The sequence below is a fragment of the Gallus gallus genome, chromosome 3, assembly GCF_016699485.2.
Source record: "Gallus gallus isolate bGalGal1 chromosome 3, bGalGal1.mat.broiler.GRCg7b, whole genome shotgun sequence".
In the NCBI taxonomy this organism is placed as follows: Eukaryota; Metazoa; Chordata; class Aves; order Galliformes; family Phasianidae; genus Gallus; species Gallus gallus.
In genome coordinates, this window is record NC_052534.1 from 19382900 (window position 1) to 19400785 (window position 17886).

A 17886-nucleotide genomic window follows, 5' to 3' on the forward strand; every position below is an offset into this window, starting at 1 on the left:
TCCACATGAATTCCAGTGAACAATCTTGTTAATCCCCAGTTATACTTTCCCTGGGAGGTAAAAGAAATACCTTAAAACATTAATGATTCACAAGAAAAACCCTTGTTTAAATGATGCTGCAGCCACATCTGTAAGAAAAAATAAATTTAAAACTTCTAAATACGTAGCTTACTACAGCTTGTCAAAACATTCCATGCATTATGAAAATGGGATATCTCTAATGTGACATTTATTGGGTAAATATTAATATATTAAAATTCTGTATAATAATAATCTAGCAACAAGTACAATGAAATGATGTCCACTAAATCAAATTTGAAACTTCAAAATATTTAAGACACATTGCAGTGGCTTAACAGGAATAATCTGTTACTTTGAAACTAGTATGAATACATATTTTTATGAACAATTAATAAATACAGTGAGAGCTTAATAGATGTATTGGAAAAATACCATGGTCTGGTTCACCATTCTAATTCAAAATAAAATTTTCTGACAGTGGCTGACAATAGAAAAACCGTCACCAAATTTTATAAATGACAGTTTAGTGCTTACTAGATAATGCTACTTTTTAGGCCCAATCCGGTAAACTTTATAAAAATAATAAATAATAAAAATATTCTCTATAATATACTGTGCTAAAAATAATTCGTTAGAGTACCTTGCTTGTTATTGTAGTTAAGGTATTTTAACTTTGAGATATCACTTTTATTCAAAGACAGAAGAATTCATAAATGAGTGATGAGGAGCATATATTCTTTCAAGTGGGATTAATTACCTGTCTTCTATTTAATATAAATACTATTTAAACAGAGTAATAGAAGCATTAATTATTGTTATTCTGCCTTCAGATTTTAAAGCTTAGTTCAGTCCTTTTCATCTGTGAAATGTTTGTTTGATATCAAAACAATGATGCAATCACATTTTAAATTCACGGTTAGGAGTAAACTAGGCTGTAATTTTATAGACTATACAAAGAGGTGTCAAGAAAACATTCAAGTCTGGTACCCTGCTCACAGATCATAAAATCAACCACTAACCCTGCAGTGACACTAAGCTCAACTGCAGGAAATCAGAATGTTTTCCGAGTCTCCAAGCAGGTAACAACTGCGTGGGTATTTACGCAAAATGACAAAAGAGGAACAAAACCTTAGTTTAATGCATGGATCAATATGGTACAACATCCAAAACATAGCAGCACAGGAAACACTGAGGAATCCAAAAATGTATCTGTCTTTCACTGCTCAACTCTCTGGCTGAGGCTTGTTCCATCAAATCTCTTTCTTGTGGAGGCTGTTCATGACTTGACCAGATCAGGAATAATGACTTGAATGAGTGAGTGATGGCATGGGAAACAATACTCATTATAAAGACACAAAACAGTGACAGAACATTGAAAGTTTTGTTACTGAGTTCTCATTTGACTTCTAACTGATTTCAAAACAAGCAGAAAATAGATTTTAGCTTGATTAATGACTTTATTTTAAAAATAGATATGGGAAATTCCATTAGTCTTATCACTCGTTCTTTAAGAGCTGTTATGACTATGGAATCATATATGAATTCTAGAAACCTCTGAAATAAGCCTGCTTCTACAAACACCCTGTGAAAATAGGAATTTAAGAGATTAGTCTGAAGAATAAACCCTGAAGGTGGTTGCACAGTCTATGTCTCATTAACTGCACATGAAAACACAGTATGTATTTCCTCACTGCCCAGGAATATACTGTAAGCTAACATTATTTACACTCATGAGTACTTTTCCAGAACCCTAAAATACTTATTTAAATGTGTGATACAATTTGTGTCTTTAAAATAAAAATTTCTTCTACTCTCATTTTGATAATGGAAAAAGTTAGCTTTGTTAAAAAAAAAAAAAAAAATCAACTTGAAAATCACTGCTTTTCTCACTGGGCACCATTTAGTAACTTTGAATTTGTAAAACTAGAGGTTACTCAGGGCAATATATCAGAAGACTGGAGAACACCCTCTTAACAGGGAGCCATGGGAACCATGTGTAAATTTATTTTGCTGCAGAAAAAAATTCTAGAGAATTCATTCACTTCTTCAAAAAGCACAAATATAGATCAAAATCATGTAACATTTAACTGTTCCATTGTTCCCTGTGTTTGTTGCATTGTGCTTATATGTGAACCTTCTCTCACTGATATATATTCTGACAGATTTATTACACAATTTGTTGTAGTAAATCTATAGGATTAGGCAATGACTAAAAACTCAGAAAGTGGCAGTGTGTTTAACAAAGCACTCCTCAATAAGACCAATAAAGTATTATGTGAAGATTTAATGAATATCCATAGGATCTTATATAGGAAAGAATAAAGAGGGAACCAAGCCACATTACTTAGATTAGCGTAAGCAGAAAAGGGTGATGTAATAACAAAAAAAACCCAAAAAAATATAAAAAAAACCCCAAGGTTTTCTTACAAGACAGTTGAAATAGAAAAAAATTAAAAACAAATAAAACATGAAAAATAAAGGCAAAACAATATCAGGAAAGATATACAATTCTCCTGATGCCCATTGCAGGATGGACAGACTTCCCAGATTAAGAGTATATATTATATACTAAATAAAAGCATTGAATATTGAATAAACTGTGCAAGTAAATGAAATAACTTTACTACTATACCATTAACTTGCCTAAGAGCTGAAAAACAAAAGAATTGGTGTGTACATCACTCATCTTGAAGTCTCATTAAAGCAAGGATACCATCAGTGCTACTTCTTAATCAACAAGAAGGTTTGCTGTTGAGAAATGTACAGCATTTTATCTTCATGACTTCTCCCATGCCATTCCTGACCTTCTCTCTTCTTAAGCACTTATCTCTAATTTAGCATGTATTTCTCATATTACAGTTTCAAAAATTACCTTAGTAAGACCACACATCACATCAAACTTGTATAAACACCAGCTGGGCTACTACATAACAGGCAAATTTACCCCCAATAACTACTTCAGAAACATCAATGGAACTCCACTCTATGCAAGTGTGTGTGAATGTGGCTCCATGAGTAAGTGATTTAGTTCACATTTGTACTACATTGTAATTTCTCTGCAATATAGATTCTTTCTCAAAGCATGTAGCACATCATACACAAAGCTCACATTCAATATGTAACTCCCTGAGTTTTCTGACCCTGCAGCAATCCAACCCTTTTGCCATCTCAACTGAGAATAAAACACAAAATCTGATCATGTTTTTTCTAAGATCTCAGCATGTACACTTTTGATAGATCACACAGCTTGTCCTTTAAACTCTGCCATTAATCCTATCCACAGGAGTAGAGGAAGAATTTTGTTGTCTAGAAAAAACATAGAAACACAGGCTATGCAATTCAGATTCTGAAAAAAAGATGTGTCTGCATGGACAAATCTTAAAACAACTGACTTGCAGGACTTGGCATAGGATCTATCCCCCAAAAACTCCATCTTTACATCTTATTGTAAGTTCCTTCTAGCAACAGATGATCTGTTACTGTAGTGTAGTGTAAAATCTTTCTCATTTCTTTGGACAGAAAATAACAGATTTTCTTGCTGGCATTAAAAAGAAGTTTTCAAACTAAAATGATTTTAGAAGAAGCAGCCTCTAGAAAATTACTGTGCAATACTGTTGTGCAACATGGTTAAAATGAATTAGTTTTCCCAATTTTAATTTCACCCTTTCACTCTAGAGAATAGAATGAAAATGTCTCATTTCTAGCAAGCGTGACAAACAGAAATTCTTCTGGAGACATGTTCACTTGAAAAGGACCTACTTCCCCTCTCTAGTGAGATGATCACCACTTCTTGGAGAAAAGGAAAGGCTGATTGAAAAGGATATTAGCAAAAATGAAAAATATGCAGAAGTTGTGTTGTAAATTGCCACTAAATGGCTATGGCAGAATGAATATAGGGTAAATTCTGGAGATATCCTTTAGCTTCCAGAACTTATCTTCTTTTTACATCACCAGGATACTGTATTGAGTAGCAGAACTATGGTCCTGAGTATTCCCAGGATGAGTAATCCAAAAGATCAAGAGCTGTGCTCAAATTCTAAGCAAACTAAACATTTTTGATTGTCTGCAGAAATAATTCAAACTTCATTTTTGGAGTTCAGAATCAGCAGAATTAACCCTTTAGATGAAAATATATCTTTGTTCAGGTACAGTGCCTTCCAGAACCACAAACAGCTCAATTACTGGCCTCTTCTAGTTTACCCTTCTTTGTCCTTTGACAGAAACATTAAACAGCATTAACTGAGATTGCTTACAAAGTGAGATTGTAGGTAAGTATAGTTTCCCTGGAATTATTTTCCTTTACTGAATATCTGTGAATAAAGAGAAACATCTGACTTCCCGAACAGAAGTGAATTTGTGAAGAAGGCTTTCTGATCAAACATACTTGTCACAAATACTATAAGAAAAATTTTATGTAAATTGAGAATCCTTTAGAAATAATAACTTATTATAACAGAACATTGTAGTATAAAGTGCTTTATAGAGTAACGCTATTAAAATGTAGCTGCAAGTCTATCTGAGAGCTAGGAAAACTCACTTTTTCCTCTCTAATTTCAATGGGACTTTTTTATGGTACAAGCTATGGAAAGTAGTAAGAAGCATCTGACTTCTTGGCAGAGAAGTGATGAGTGGATATTAATCATCTACAGATAGGTGAAGATGTTCAGTGATTGGGGCACCTACGTTAAAAAAATAAACAAACATTTTAGTTCATCTTCAGGATGTATTAGTGCTTATAATTAATGGTAATTTCATTCTCTGAATCTTTTAGAGATAGGATAATAAAATTAAAACAGTAAAGAGGAAAGAAATAAAACATAAAAGGTAAGAGCTAATTCATTCTTCATGCTAGCTCAGTCCTTGGCCTTTCCTGAACAGCTAGTAGTAACAAATTATGTATAATAATTTTTTGATGTGGACTGTTCACACAGGACTAACCTAAAATGATCAAACTTGCAGCCTTGTCTCTTAAACTGTGCATCTGACAACCAAAGGGCAGTGCTCTATCTGAATCCTTCTCTGTATAAGAATAAAACTGCTAGGTGTCCAAAGACAGACTGAGTGTCAAACATTTATCCTGTTCTTGGTAGTTAATAAATGAAATTTCATAGATTTTTTTAGTTGTTTAACAATAACAGTCTATGCTGTGAAATTAGCATGCTGCAAAATAATATTGCAGAGAGAATGAGTCAATTTGGTCTTCAAAGCAAGCACAATTCAAGGGCTAGTTAATATTGTGAGCTTAAACTCTTTCTGTTCAAGCTATTCCTTCTCTCAGTATTTAAGAGGAGCAGGAACTGGAGGAATACTGAAGCAAAACCTGAACACTTTAACAATCCAAAAATTGAAAGCTCCAATAACAACAAGTCTTTCAAATACAGATTGAAGGAAACTGCAGGAGTATTCTTGGCTTATCATTATATTGCCCCATGCCCCATTTTTGTACTCTTCCATAAGCACATTCTGTCGGTCACTGTCAGAGACAGCACTGCGGGCCACGAGAGCCTTCAGTTTAACTCAGGTCCTCAAATTGATCAGGGCCCAAGAGAAAGAAGATCCCAGACTAGAAGATTTTAGACTAGATATTAGGAAGAAATTCTTTACTGTGAGGGTGGTGAGACACTGGAACAGTTTGCCCAGAGGCTGTGGATGCCCCCTCCCTGGAGGGCATCCAAGGCCAGGCTGGATGGGGCTGTGAGCAACCCGGTCTAGAGGGACGTGTCCCTGCCTATGGCAGGGGCTTGGAACGAGATGATCTTGAAGGTCCCTTTCAACACAAACCATTCTATGACTCTATGGTTTTGATGTTTATAAGTCAGGAGTCTGAGTAGGCATACATACAGAACTGCACAATTCATTTATTTTTTTTTTTCAAGGTCTCAGGGGTAAACACATTCAGATAGAAGATCCCACTGAAAAGAGGACCAATATTAACTCATCTAATCTTGGCAGGATTTATCAAAGAACATGAAGTTCATCTTTGGAAGCCAGGCTGGGATTGAGTCCACAAGTCAGGGCAATGAGAAGATGAAGTGAGGCATGTATAACACCACACTGTCAATAATATCAAAACTGGTTTTACAGTTATGTGGCTAAGCCCCCAAGCTTTTGTAGACACCATATGACAAAGAAGTTTTGCTTTCTGGACTAGTTTCAGATCCCTTTTTCTTAAAAAATTTAAGTGCAATATATGAAATTTTTGAAAATGTTAACCAAATAGATTTATCTACTTAAAAGTAGAGGAAAGTTGGACAGAAGAGGATTAAATTCTCTTTTACTTCACCCAGTACAGTTGCCTCCATGGGAAAAAACCTGAACTGTAAAGGGGTAGCTACAGTAGCGCTAGCAGCAGCTGACACGCTTGCTCTCACCCAGGATCAGACTCACTTTGGCACTGTTGCTCACTCCACCAAGCCACATTTAAACAATCCATCTCAGTGTTCTAGCTTGACACTGCTTATTTGGATTTAGTCTATCATACATTCTAATCATTGTAATGCAAAGACCAAAATTTGCAAAATTTGTTCGAAGGTTGGAAATACCAATGATAGGAATCGCTCAACCACACTTCAATAAATGTGGACTCTTCATACTCACCTTTACAAAGTGCCATCAATGTATTCAGTAATTCTAGTCCATCTTTCATTGACTTTACAGTTTGTCAGCCCTTTGCAAAGGACTGCCTTTCCTACAAATGTCCGCCTTGCTAGTATGATAAAGAGCAGAAGTAAGAAACTATTCAATTACAGTGAGTTTTGTGAATACATAGACAGGAGTTACAGGGATAGAGATGGACGATATATATAGATAAACGTATTTATAATACATATTAAATATTAACCTTAAAGATCTTTTTCATTTATTACTGACAACTGAAAAAACAGATCACGACCACTGTAACGGAAACATTACACTGTGATTATGGATCAGTAAAATCTTAATTATTTCAAGTTCCACATCTCAAAGAGAACTTGTAATTCATTCATAGTATGACTGATAAAAATAATGAAAAAAAAAATAGAAATAGGTCTGCATTGTTATTTCTACGCTATTTCCAGTAATAAATGACAAGAAATATTCTGAACAAAAGCAAAGTCTGGTTAAGTATGTACTGCAATTTTTATTATATTCATCATAAAGTCAGAATTTATCCCATTGTTAAGGTAAAAACAAAAAAAAAAGCATAATGTTCTTGCATATATAAAAAATAAAATTTGAAATAGAGGATGTTATTTTTAAAATGGAATTTTATTTGGAAGCCTTATAGATGCTACCTTCTTGCTGTATTTTCACACTAGAATCTCTTGCAAATAGCAACCAGTAGGTGGAGCAGACAACATAATTTATCACCTGCTAACTTGACTGTTTGTTTTTTTTTTCATAATGATGGGAATCGTGTAGAAGAAATTTTCTTCAAATGAAGTTAATGTGTGTCAGATATTACTTGACTAGTTATTGAAACTACTGGCATATGTTAAAAGCTCACTGTTTCATAACCATGAAATTTTAGAGCCCATTCTTTCTCCTGACATTACTTGGCAACTAACTTTGCTTAAATCAAACAAAATTTGCTTTCTTTTTTCAAGCCAACTCTTACCTGTAAAGAGCATTATATTTGTATTGCATAGATACTGCTGGTACTACAGACAGAAAAAGAAGAAAAAAAAGTTGCTGTTTTTCAGAAAAGCTGAAAAACATTTTTCTGTTATGAAGTCGGCAGGATATATCAAAAAAAAGTATTTTCCTTTGTTCATCTGCCTTTTCTTTAAACTTATTTGCTAAAACAATTCTTTAATCAAAATGAATAGCTTATGTCTGCTAAAATGTTTGTGTAAATGTAATGTATTTGTACAAGTAGCTATGGGAAATAGTCATGTTTTGTTAGATTTTCATGTCAAAATACACTCCATTAATTGTTTGCAAAACATAAAGTGTAAAACACAGTATAATAGCATACAGCTTTTACAATCCGACTATTTCCCTGAATGCCACTGTTTCATGTTAATGGAAATCAGTACGCCAAAGAGAAATAAAAAATAAAAAAAAAAACTGATGTAATGCAGATTTAAATGTAGGCATTCCTTTCCAACATTTTTAGGTAGATCAAACTTCTTCCCTGAGATTAAAGTGTTCACACACTTATTCTGCTCATAGTTTGAGCTTACTAGAAGCTGTGTAATTGTATTAATTCTACAGCTAATATACCATGGCTCTCAACAAGGCTAATTAGTTTAGGTTCAGTCCCACGTTATAGCTCTAGATTGGCTTGGAAAGTAATCAAAGCAAGCTCAGATCTGTCTATATAAGGCTATGTGTATATACCAACAACAACAAATAATGTATACTAATTCAGAGTTTAATCTCCATTTTTTTTTCTTTATAAAGGAAACAGTTTGTGAAAGAAATAAATGCTTGAATAGGAAGTTAATACCAGAAAAAAAAAAAAAAAGTTGACTTTATCCTAAGCCTTGCTTTTATAAAAGCATACTAGACAACCCTGTACATTTCAAACACCAGCATTTGTAAGATTTACTTTTTGAAATGTGAAATAATGTTACCAATAAAAAATTGGCACAGCCTTGTATACATGTATATATTTTTAATCAATGCGATAAGATTATATCTGTGAAATGCAAATTCTGAATTCAATACAGGATTAACAGTCTTTAAAGGCACAAGGGATCACTGTATTATCTGCTACATTGTGTAGAGCTACATGCTTGATTATTTCCCTGTTTAACCTGTAACATATTTCTGAGATAGTTTTGTGGGCTTCAGCTTGTAGAAGGAGGAACTTGACATATAAATCTTTACTGACAATTCCTTTCTGACAATAAGTAAACACACCTTTTTCCATGCTTGCAATAAAACAAAAAGATTCACAATATATAGGACATATTAGAAACTATTATTGCAGATACAGATTTTGTAATGCTGTCAATATATAACTCACTTGAGTATCTGCAGCCTTGATCCCTGGTGTGGCTTAGCTCCACCACTACAAAAATTTCAGCAGATGATCTGCACTCACTGGGCTTTACTAAATACATGACTTTAAAATAAATCCATTTTATCAGCCTCCTCTTTTCATTTGCTATGTCTCTAGATTACAAAAGATATCATTTCCTTTACTCACTCAGAAGTGTTGACTTTGCTGCCTGGTTATACTGAGACAATGAACAGACCTTGCTCAGTAATCCAGTTAACTATCCTTTGAAGACAGCAAGAAGCAGCTGTAGTCAGGTCAGAAGAGCAAGGATATAGAGAGCACATTGCCAGGCACAAAGCATAAAAACAGTAAATTCTGAAACAAAATCATCTGCTCAGTATCTTAGGAAGATATAAAATTTTATGATTATGAGAAATTGTTAAATACACAGTTTGATGACAATAAAGCGATGGTTGCTGTTTTTCAAGGTGTTTGTAGGTGTTCCCTTGATTTACATTCATTCATGTTTCAAAATACTACCTTACAAAGATGTTTCTTGAAGCAAAATTATGTGTTAAAGAAAAAATTCTGTGGACTGATCACTGTATGCACAAGTCATCTTTGCAAGCAAAATCAATTATATTTTTGTTCTGAAAGATTCTGAAAATTAAACTCTATGTAATTCTGTAAAATCAAAACCCAAATTCATCAGATCATAATAATTACTGCCACCCACTACCAGAAGTCCTCCTGGTAGATGACTGAAATAAGGCCTCTCTTGCCATTCCTTAAATAAGCATCACAGCTTGCTAAGACAGTATTATCAGAAGTGAACTAAGTTTACTGAAATCTTTGTAGACAGCAAGCCTGTTAATTGTCAACAACAATCCAATTTTTTGACTCAGGTAAAGTGCATTAATGTCTACCTATTTGTTTTACATAAGTTTCTCCAACACAAATACAGTATAAAGCAAAAGAAAAACAATGTACAGATAATTGTTAATGTTCTAGCTTTACAACTGGAGAAATTAACTACTGTGAAATAATTTTAGTTCCTAACTCCCTCAGAAAAAAAAAGTCATTCAGAATTTTTTCTGTTGTTGCTCAATAGCATTTTTATTGTGCTATTTTTTGCAACTAAAATTACTCACATTTTATTGGAAAATTGATTTTTTTAATAACTGATATCCAGTCAATGCATTTAGATTTTAATTAATGTTTAGATTAAAATGATTCCCTAACAGAAGAAAATATTAAATTTTTTTGCCACAAAGTGGCATGGTATTGTTCTTGCTTTCCTTAGGATTAGCACCTCTTCCACATGGATAATCTATATAGATAAATAATGAGTAGGATACATAAAGTAAGAAATGAGTAAGAATCCAGAAAAAGAAGCATTTAGTTTATGTCAACATATCCCAGCTGTCTGTTATTCCTTATTCATACGAAGTAAGACCAATCACTAAGCCCTTACGGTTTACGTGAAAGTTCACAAAAGAGCACTAACAAAAGGCAAAAGCATAAGCATTACCAATCATATTCATTTTGTCTAAGACACATCTATGGCTATGCTGTCTGAAAAGCAGCACACATAAGAAAGCTTGAAAAATATATCACTTCTATCAATACAAAACAAATTAATCAGTAAATATTTAAAATTTATGAGGCATTTCTATGTAAAAACAATTATGCTAAATAAGCTGATTCAGGCAGTTCTAGGAAAAGCTTTTGCTGAAAAACTGCATTTACAATCTGTCTTAAAAACAAAGAGAAGACTGAACCAGTCCCAGCATTAGCTCAATTTAAAAAAGAGGAAAAAATGAAATCCCTCCTCAGCTTAATAACTTGTTAGTTCTTGACAAGTGCAACAACACAACAATAAGCCAGTCAAAATGAGTTTTTAAAGCGAGGTTATGCCCTTCGTGTTGTGTTATCACAGTGGCAGATCAAACTGCTGACTTGGACTCTTTCTGCCAGCAGTGCTGATGCTGCCTCTATGAAGCTGCTGCCGTGGAATAGTCATGGTACCTGCTCTTGCCTATAGAAAAGCACTAAATTGAACTCGAAGTAGTGTCTTTGTGATATCTTTTCAACAAGTCATGTCCCATTCAGCCTGCTAGTTTATCTCTGTCAGGCTGGGGGCCCAAGTGGTTTGCATGAGCTGTCAGGGACAGGTATACCAACCTGCTCAGTGCTAAGGAGGTAATGCATCTTTCGGGCTTTGTATTTCTTTTCCTTTTCTTTCTTTTCTAGGTCTTTCTTCTTCTTTTTTTTTTCATTCATTTCTGCATACTCTTGGAGTTCGTTCCTGTAATAAAATAAATCTATCAATCATGTGGTAATAATAAAAGACCTGGTAATGCTTTATTTTACTTTAACCCTTTTATAGTCTCATGGTGCTTTGCTATTAACTATTAGCAGTATACTGCAACACTAGAATGGAAAATTACACTTCATCGAGTTCCACAGCAGCAGGACTCTACATGGAGACAGCTGAGAAGAAATAGGATGAAAATGCCGAAACTGGTGTATTAGTTCATATTGTTCAGTTATTACTTTGAAGAATATGTCAATCCTCATTTTAATAGTTTGATAAACTAAAATTTATAGATATTTTATTGTCTTTCAGAATAATTTTCATTTGACTTTTTTTTATAACTAGAATTTATTTTAGATTAGTAATGTTCTGTCAGTCTCAAAATAGAAGCTGTTCACTTATGTTTCAACTAGTGCTTTGTGACATCTGATCTGCAAACAGGAGAGACCTTATGACATGAAAAAGCATAGTAAACACAGGATAAGAGTTGATATTCTCTCCTAGACCTTTGAGCCTTTTGTAAAATTGAATACTTACGCACAGAGAACTGGATATAAGGATCTTATGCGGCAATGTACTTAAAAAGAGGAGTTTCCATAGCATTAAGTTTCTTGCACAGGTCACTTTATACTCTAGTCTGATAGCAGTGGTACAGGCCACAACAAGAAAAATAAACATAACTGTCTCGTGAGGCAGCGTATGAAAGAAGTTTGCAAAAACAGCGTCAACTAAATGGATGTAGTCAATAGCTTATAGGACATTTTTTCATCATAAAAGATCTAAAGAACTGTACCTAATACCAGCTGGCAAAGAATGGAGAGAACTCATGATTTCAAATGAACATTTAGAAAAGAAAATGGCCATTGATTCCACCGTATTGGCTTCTTTCATAGAATGAGGTTTCTCATAAATTATGCAAACAGCGGAGAGAATTAGTGTTCTCTAAGAAGGAAAATTTTGTGTTACTGTGCGCAGTGCACATGTATGGATTTTTGACCCGGGTAAAAAAAAGTTAGTTTGATTAACATTTGTTACATTTGTTATTAAGAAATGGCTAGCTCAAATTAACTGGCATGCCAAAGACACCAAATATATTCAGTCAAGCATTGAGATTGTTTTAAAGTTAATTAGGTGAGTAAATTCTAGTATCTTTTTTTCTTTTTAAGCATTTGAGTATATGGTGAAAATAAAAACAATGATAATACACTATTAATATATCTGGATAATTCAAATATTCCAGCAAAACATATTTGAAGAGGCCCACGTTAATAGTCTCACTCGTTTCAGTGGATACTAAATAAGATACAATAGGACAAAATCCAAATCCTGCCACAGAGTGCATGTGAGTAAGTTTGCTACTATGAACAACTCTGTTGGAACACCATATTACTTCGGAAAGTGTGTTTAAGATTGTGCATCCGATCTATTCTTAATATTTGAACTATCATAACATTAAAAAGGTTCATCAACATATGTGAAAGACAGACTTATTAAATAGAAATTGATTGCAGCATAGAATTGTTATTTATTTCATGCTATCTTTCAAGTTTTTATCAACTACAGTAAGTAAAAAATTAACTATTTACACATTTTATTTCAAATGTAACAGGAAAAAATAGAATGGAAAGGAAATAAATTAAACATCAGAAAAGATGTATAGGTCTCTTTCAAACTCTGGAAATATTTTTTGTTGCAGTTTACTGTTAAAGGCTGCTAATACAATATTTCATACAAGGTTACTTATGAAGCACACTGACGTTTAAAAATCACCATGCTATGCTTTTTCAGCAGTGTAATTTTTTTCCAACATAAGATTAAATTGCAAAATAAATGAATTACTTAGAGTGGCATGGCCCCCATTTTGCCACCCTTCTCTTGAAAATTGCTTATTAATATGAAAAAAGAAGTTGGAAAATAGCCTGTTTTACTTTATGCATAGTGTTTTGGGGCCTCAAAGCCTGCAAAGCCAGACTAGCTGCACATTTTAGATTGTGTTGGCAAGCGGGTACGATGACCTTTCTGACCTGCATCTCAAGGCTATTATTAATCGCTAAGTAACCTGGTAAAGCCAAACAAATTTGTTTCCATTGAAAGGATCTCTATCTGTGTCTGAGAATTTGTGCTGTACCAAACAAACCTCATTAACTGTGTCCATTTTTGACAAAGAACTAGGAGTTGGAGAGATTGGCGACCTTTCTTTGTCCTTAAGGTACAGATTTCAGAGTCACTGCCTGTAGGTACATAAGCATTTTTACTTGGATACTCTTTGTTCTATATCAATCAATCATAAATAAATGGATTAATAGAAAATGCATATAGTATCACTTAAAAAAAAATTGCCATTTTACTTTCAATATCAGAACATATGATCTGTTTTACTTATTTAATACTATTTCTTATTCTTTTTTGATTACAGTAATCTATTTAGCTTTAGTATCATGTTCTTAGATTCTTATGCACTTATTTCAAAAGAGTGAACATGGAAGCTTTGTTATTTAGAATGTGTGTTACAGATGTAGTAATAATGGGATGTAAAATGTTTCCCGTTGTCATTAAACTGGATTTACCAGAGTATTTTCAGGAAATATTTAATAGTCAGCGTGTGATGAAATTAAAAAGAAATCAAAAATAAACAAGTAATAATAATTAATTGGAAATCAAACAAAAAGTAAAAAATAATTGTAGAAATTCAACACAATTCATGATCTTTTTAGATAGTACTATAATTCAAATTATCAAGATCCTTTCCAGATACCCATGTCTTCAATAACACTGCGCCAGAAATCTTTCAAAAGTTTGTTTGTTTTTAGCAGTTACAAATAACCTTCAATATACATTCGCAGCCTACACTTCCTGTTAGTTGCGCTAAATATTTCTATCTCCTGTAATACTGCTGTGTACAGTTGTACAGAATATACAGACAATACTGACTTGAGGATGGGAGCTCCCAGGATGATTCACTTCTAAGGGGCAACAGAAAATAATACTGTATTTTTAAAGAATTTTAATAGGAGCAAAATCAAGAAATCAAGAAGTGGTAGGATATGAATATACCATTTCATATGTGAGCAGTTCAAGAACCACAGATTATGCACTGTGCAGTGAGTTTCACTGTTACTATACAGAAAAAAGTATATAAACATAAGTGATATTAAGAACATAAATCTGGACTTCCAAATGGAGTTCCAAACTCCATTACATTCAGTAGAAAATTCCATGAAATTAAATGATCTTTGGATTAAACTGAGCTTTCTCTTTGTTCATATATAACTCAAGTTTAATCAGCAATAATAAACAATGCTTTCTTGGGACTATCTGATATTAGGAATACTAGCAACCATGTATGATCAATAACTTTATCCTTTCACACTCTGGATGCAATTTGCTTTCAGGATGAACTTTCACTGTCAAGGAGGATAACTGAATATGGAAAAGTATTTTGATTTGCATCAAATTTGATGAGAGAAAAAGGGTTCTATAAATGCATAACATGTTCTAGGTTAATTAGTAATCTTGTTCTGTTTTCGCAAACAATCTGTCTTTTACATGGATCATAGTTGGAATAATAGTGCTTATTAAACTAACTTACAACTAAAAAAATTGGTAATTTTTTAACATAGTTTTCTCATTGTCTTAAAGCATACCTAAGTTTTTTAACATCATCTACTGTATCTTCCTACAAACTTGGCTTCTCTTGTATGCCTAGTCTAACTAGAGTTTCTATCACACAGATTTTTATGGAATACCATTTTAGAGGAAATGTGTACATTTTGACAAATATAGTGCTTTATCATGACCTGAAAATTGTTCTAATCCAAAGAATATCAGTGCTAATTAGCACAAGTTTACCATGCTTTTTTTGTTTGTTTGTTTGTTTGTTTAAAAAGTGAATATGTAGGGTAATACAAAGTGCATTTTCTTTGTAATAGGGATTACTCTAAGTAATTGAAACCAAGCATAGCATTATCAATGTAGGTGCTCAAAGAAAACAAATAAAAATGATCTTGTGTAAGAAATCTGTAAAGTAGCTATTGATTTGTTAATGACAAAATTATTTGCTTTATATAGTTTGACAATAAAACATTTTTATATGACAAGGTAACTTATTGTTATTCTGATACTTCATTATGCAGTAGGCAGCAGTGCTGGTTCCAGCTATGAGATGCAAATTTGGTTGACAGTACTCCTGCTGTCTGTATAAAGGTTAAAAATACACACATAATATTGTTCCTGGCACTTTTGGAAAGGTCTTGAAGTGATGATTTCAGCAATATACGGATTTTCATAATTCTGCAGAGAACTGCAACATTTTACAAATTCACACTGACCTACATTTATTAACTTCATCAAAGAATTGCATTCTGTTTGTACTTCCACTGAAATTCTGTGACCCTTTGATGAGATAACCATAATAAAATTGTAATATTTATTAAACAGAAGAGAATCCAGGAAAATCAATAGTTGATCAATAGTACCCAGAAGGAGTATAAAGTTATTGTGATTTTAAATAGTTCAGACTACAAATCATAAAATTCCAGGAAAATAGCAGTAGGTGATCTTAGCATAAAAGAAGAAAACCTAAATCAATTTTACCTTCCTGACTATCTATCATCCTCCCTCCTCAAACAGAGAATATGGAACCGAAAATGAAATTAGTGGGACGACACTTTTGGTATGCAACTGCATGCCACTTACTTTCACATTACACTGGTGTATATGAGAATACAATGTGACTTGCCATGATAATATGATTTTACTTTTATCTATTATACTTGGATAAAAAATGGGGTTTATATAGACAGAGGAGACCAGGATTTACAAGTAGTTTATAGAGAGTTCTATACGTTAAAGGCAGAATTTTAACAGAACGCATACACTACATTCTTGCGTTACGTGTGTCAGACAACTTGATCATCCTCAACCTAGTTCAGAATACTTAAATGAATCTGTTCAGATTTACTGAGCAGAAAGGCTCTGTACCCCCTTCACCTCTCCACTATGATGTGTACTGCCACGTTATGTGATGTTTGCAACTGTGCAGTCTTGCCCAGTGAAATCTGGGATAAACCCATTCTTAAAAGTATATTATTTGTTCTCAAATATGTACCAGATAGTTTTATTCACACAGCTGAAATTTAAACCACTCATTGGTAATGCAGTGATAAACACTGTTCTTTCTGCTGGGAAACAGAGAGGATTTCAGAGTGTATATGCTTGAAATGTAACAAAACTTAAAGTGATAAAGGTCCAGAAAGTGCTTCTGCAGCTCATTACTTTGCTAGGTAGATTTTAGCTAGTATAAAATTAACACGTTTATAGCAGATTGGTTGCAGATATATGCATTAGTTTACACATTCACCGTGGCTTTTTTTTTTTTTTTTTTTTTTTTTTAATAGAAGGGTGGGTGTTTGCTTCTTTGTAATGATGAAATCACATTGTTTTCGGTAAGAGAAAACTCAAAAAGTCTTCAGAGTAATTCTGGCATATGACCATTTTGTTGAAAAAAAAGAATCAAGTCAGCTCTGATTTACATAATATCCAGTGCTGAGACACATGAATCTTGCAAAAATAATATATATATATATATTGTTGAGTATTTTAAAGCTGTGATTTGCTACAACATAAAGATGTGTGCTACTTTCTAAAGTTTTCAACATTTAAGAAGCTTGAAATGAAAGTAAACAAAAAAAGCTTAAATAACAGCTTTAACAGCTCTCAAACATCTGGAAACCAATGGATTATGCAAGAGATTCAGACAAGAAGTAATACTTAGAAGTGTCTAAAGGTGTTATATTCATATAGCACTGACGAGTTCTCTGTTAAGAATGACCGCTTACATTACTGTAATGCATGTGCTGCCTTTATGTGTTACTGCCTTGTGCATTTGTTCATGTGGCCTTTTATGCTTAAAACCATAATACTCAGCAATATAACCTGTGTTCACACATGTATCCAGAATGTCCTCATGACCATTCAGTAAACATAAAAGATGAGATAGGAGCAATTGTCATTCCATGCCTTTTTGTTTATAGAGGATCAAGGAAAAGGAGAAATCTACGCTAATAGTATTCATGGAGATCTAGTGACAGTACACAAATGGCTGAAGGTTATTGAAGAGAGCTGAATGGAGATGTAAAGAGAAAGTCAGATCTCCATTGCATCAGTGGGTATTTTCTCACAAGTGATTATGCTTGTAAAGGAAATTACTGACCTCGTACAAACAGTTTACAAACAATGTGGGCTAGTGACAATCAAATTATGATACTAATAGTCAACTATCTGGGGAGCCTTTAGACTGAAATGCTTTCCAGCTTACCTGCAATTGCTCCAAAGGGGTTGGAGCAGGTTGCGTTTAAGCTTGTTATATGCAAACAAAGCAATAAAGCTCTAAAGGCACCCAAAGATTGCAGTTTAGCATGCATTTTACTTGTCTAAAATATAATTCAGGAAGAAAATATCAGCAAATAAGCTATCTGGATAGAATAAAAATATATGGTTTTGAAAGAAGACTTGAAATAGGAACATACTTTCCAAATTCTTAGCATTGGTGGAATTGTCATGAATTGACTATGTATAGAGACTAATGTAAGAGACAGCAAACTGTAGGATATTCAGTTTT

The 17886-nt window shown here is 33.3% G+C and overlaps 1 protein-coding gene across 7 annotated transcripts in view; it reads right to left on the bottom strand.

The window, feature by feature from the left end:
- SPATA17 (spermatogenesis associated 17) overlaps positions 1-17886 on the bottom strand; it is a 189531-nt gene that overhangs the window by 141816 nt on the left and 29829 nt on the right. For all 7 annotated transcript variants that reach the window (XR_005858125.2, XR_005858126.2, XM_040697417.2 and 4 more), the window contains one exon: positions 11135-11258. Coding sequence is in view for 5 of the 7 variants with exons in the window: in XM_040697417.2 (XP_040553351.1) it covers positions 11135-11258 (124 nt within the window). In the remaining 2 variants the exon portion in view is untranslated. The remainder of the gene's footprint in view (positions 1-11134; positions 11259-17886) is intronic.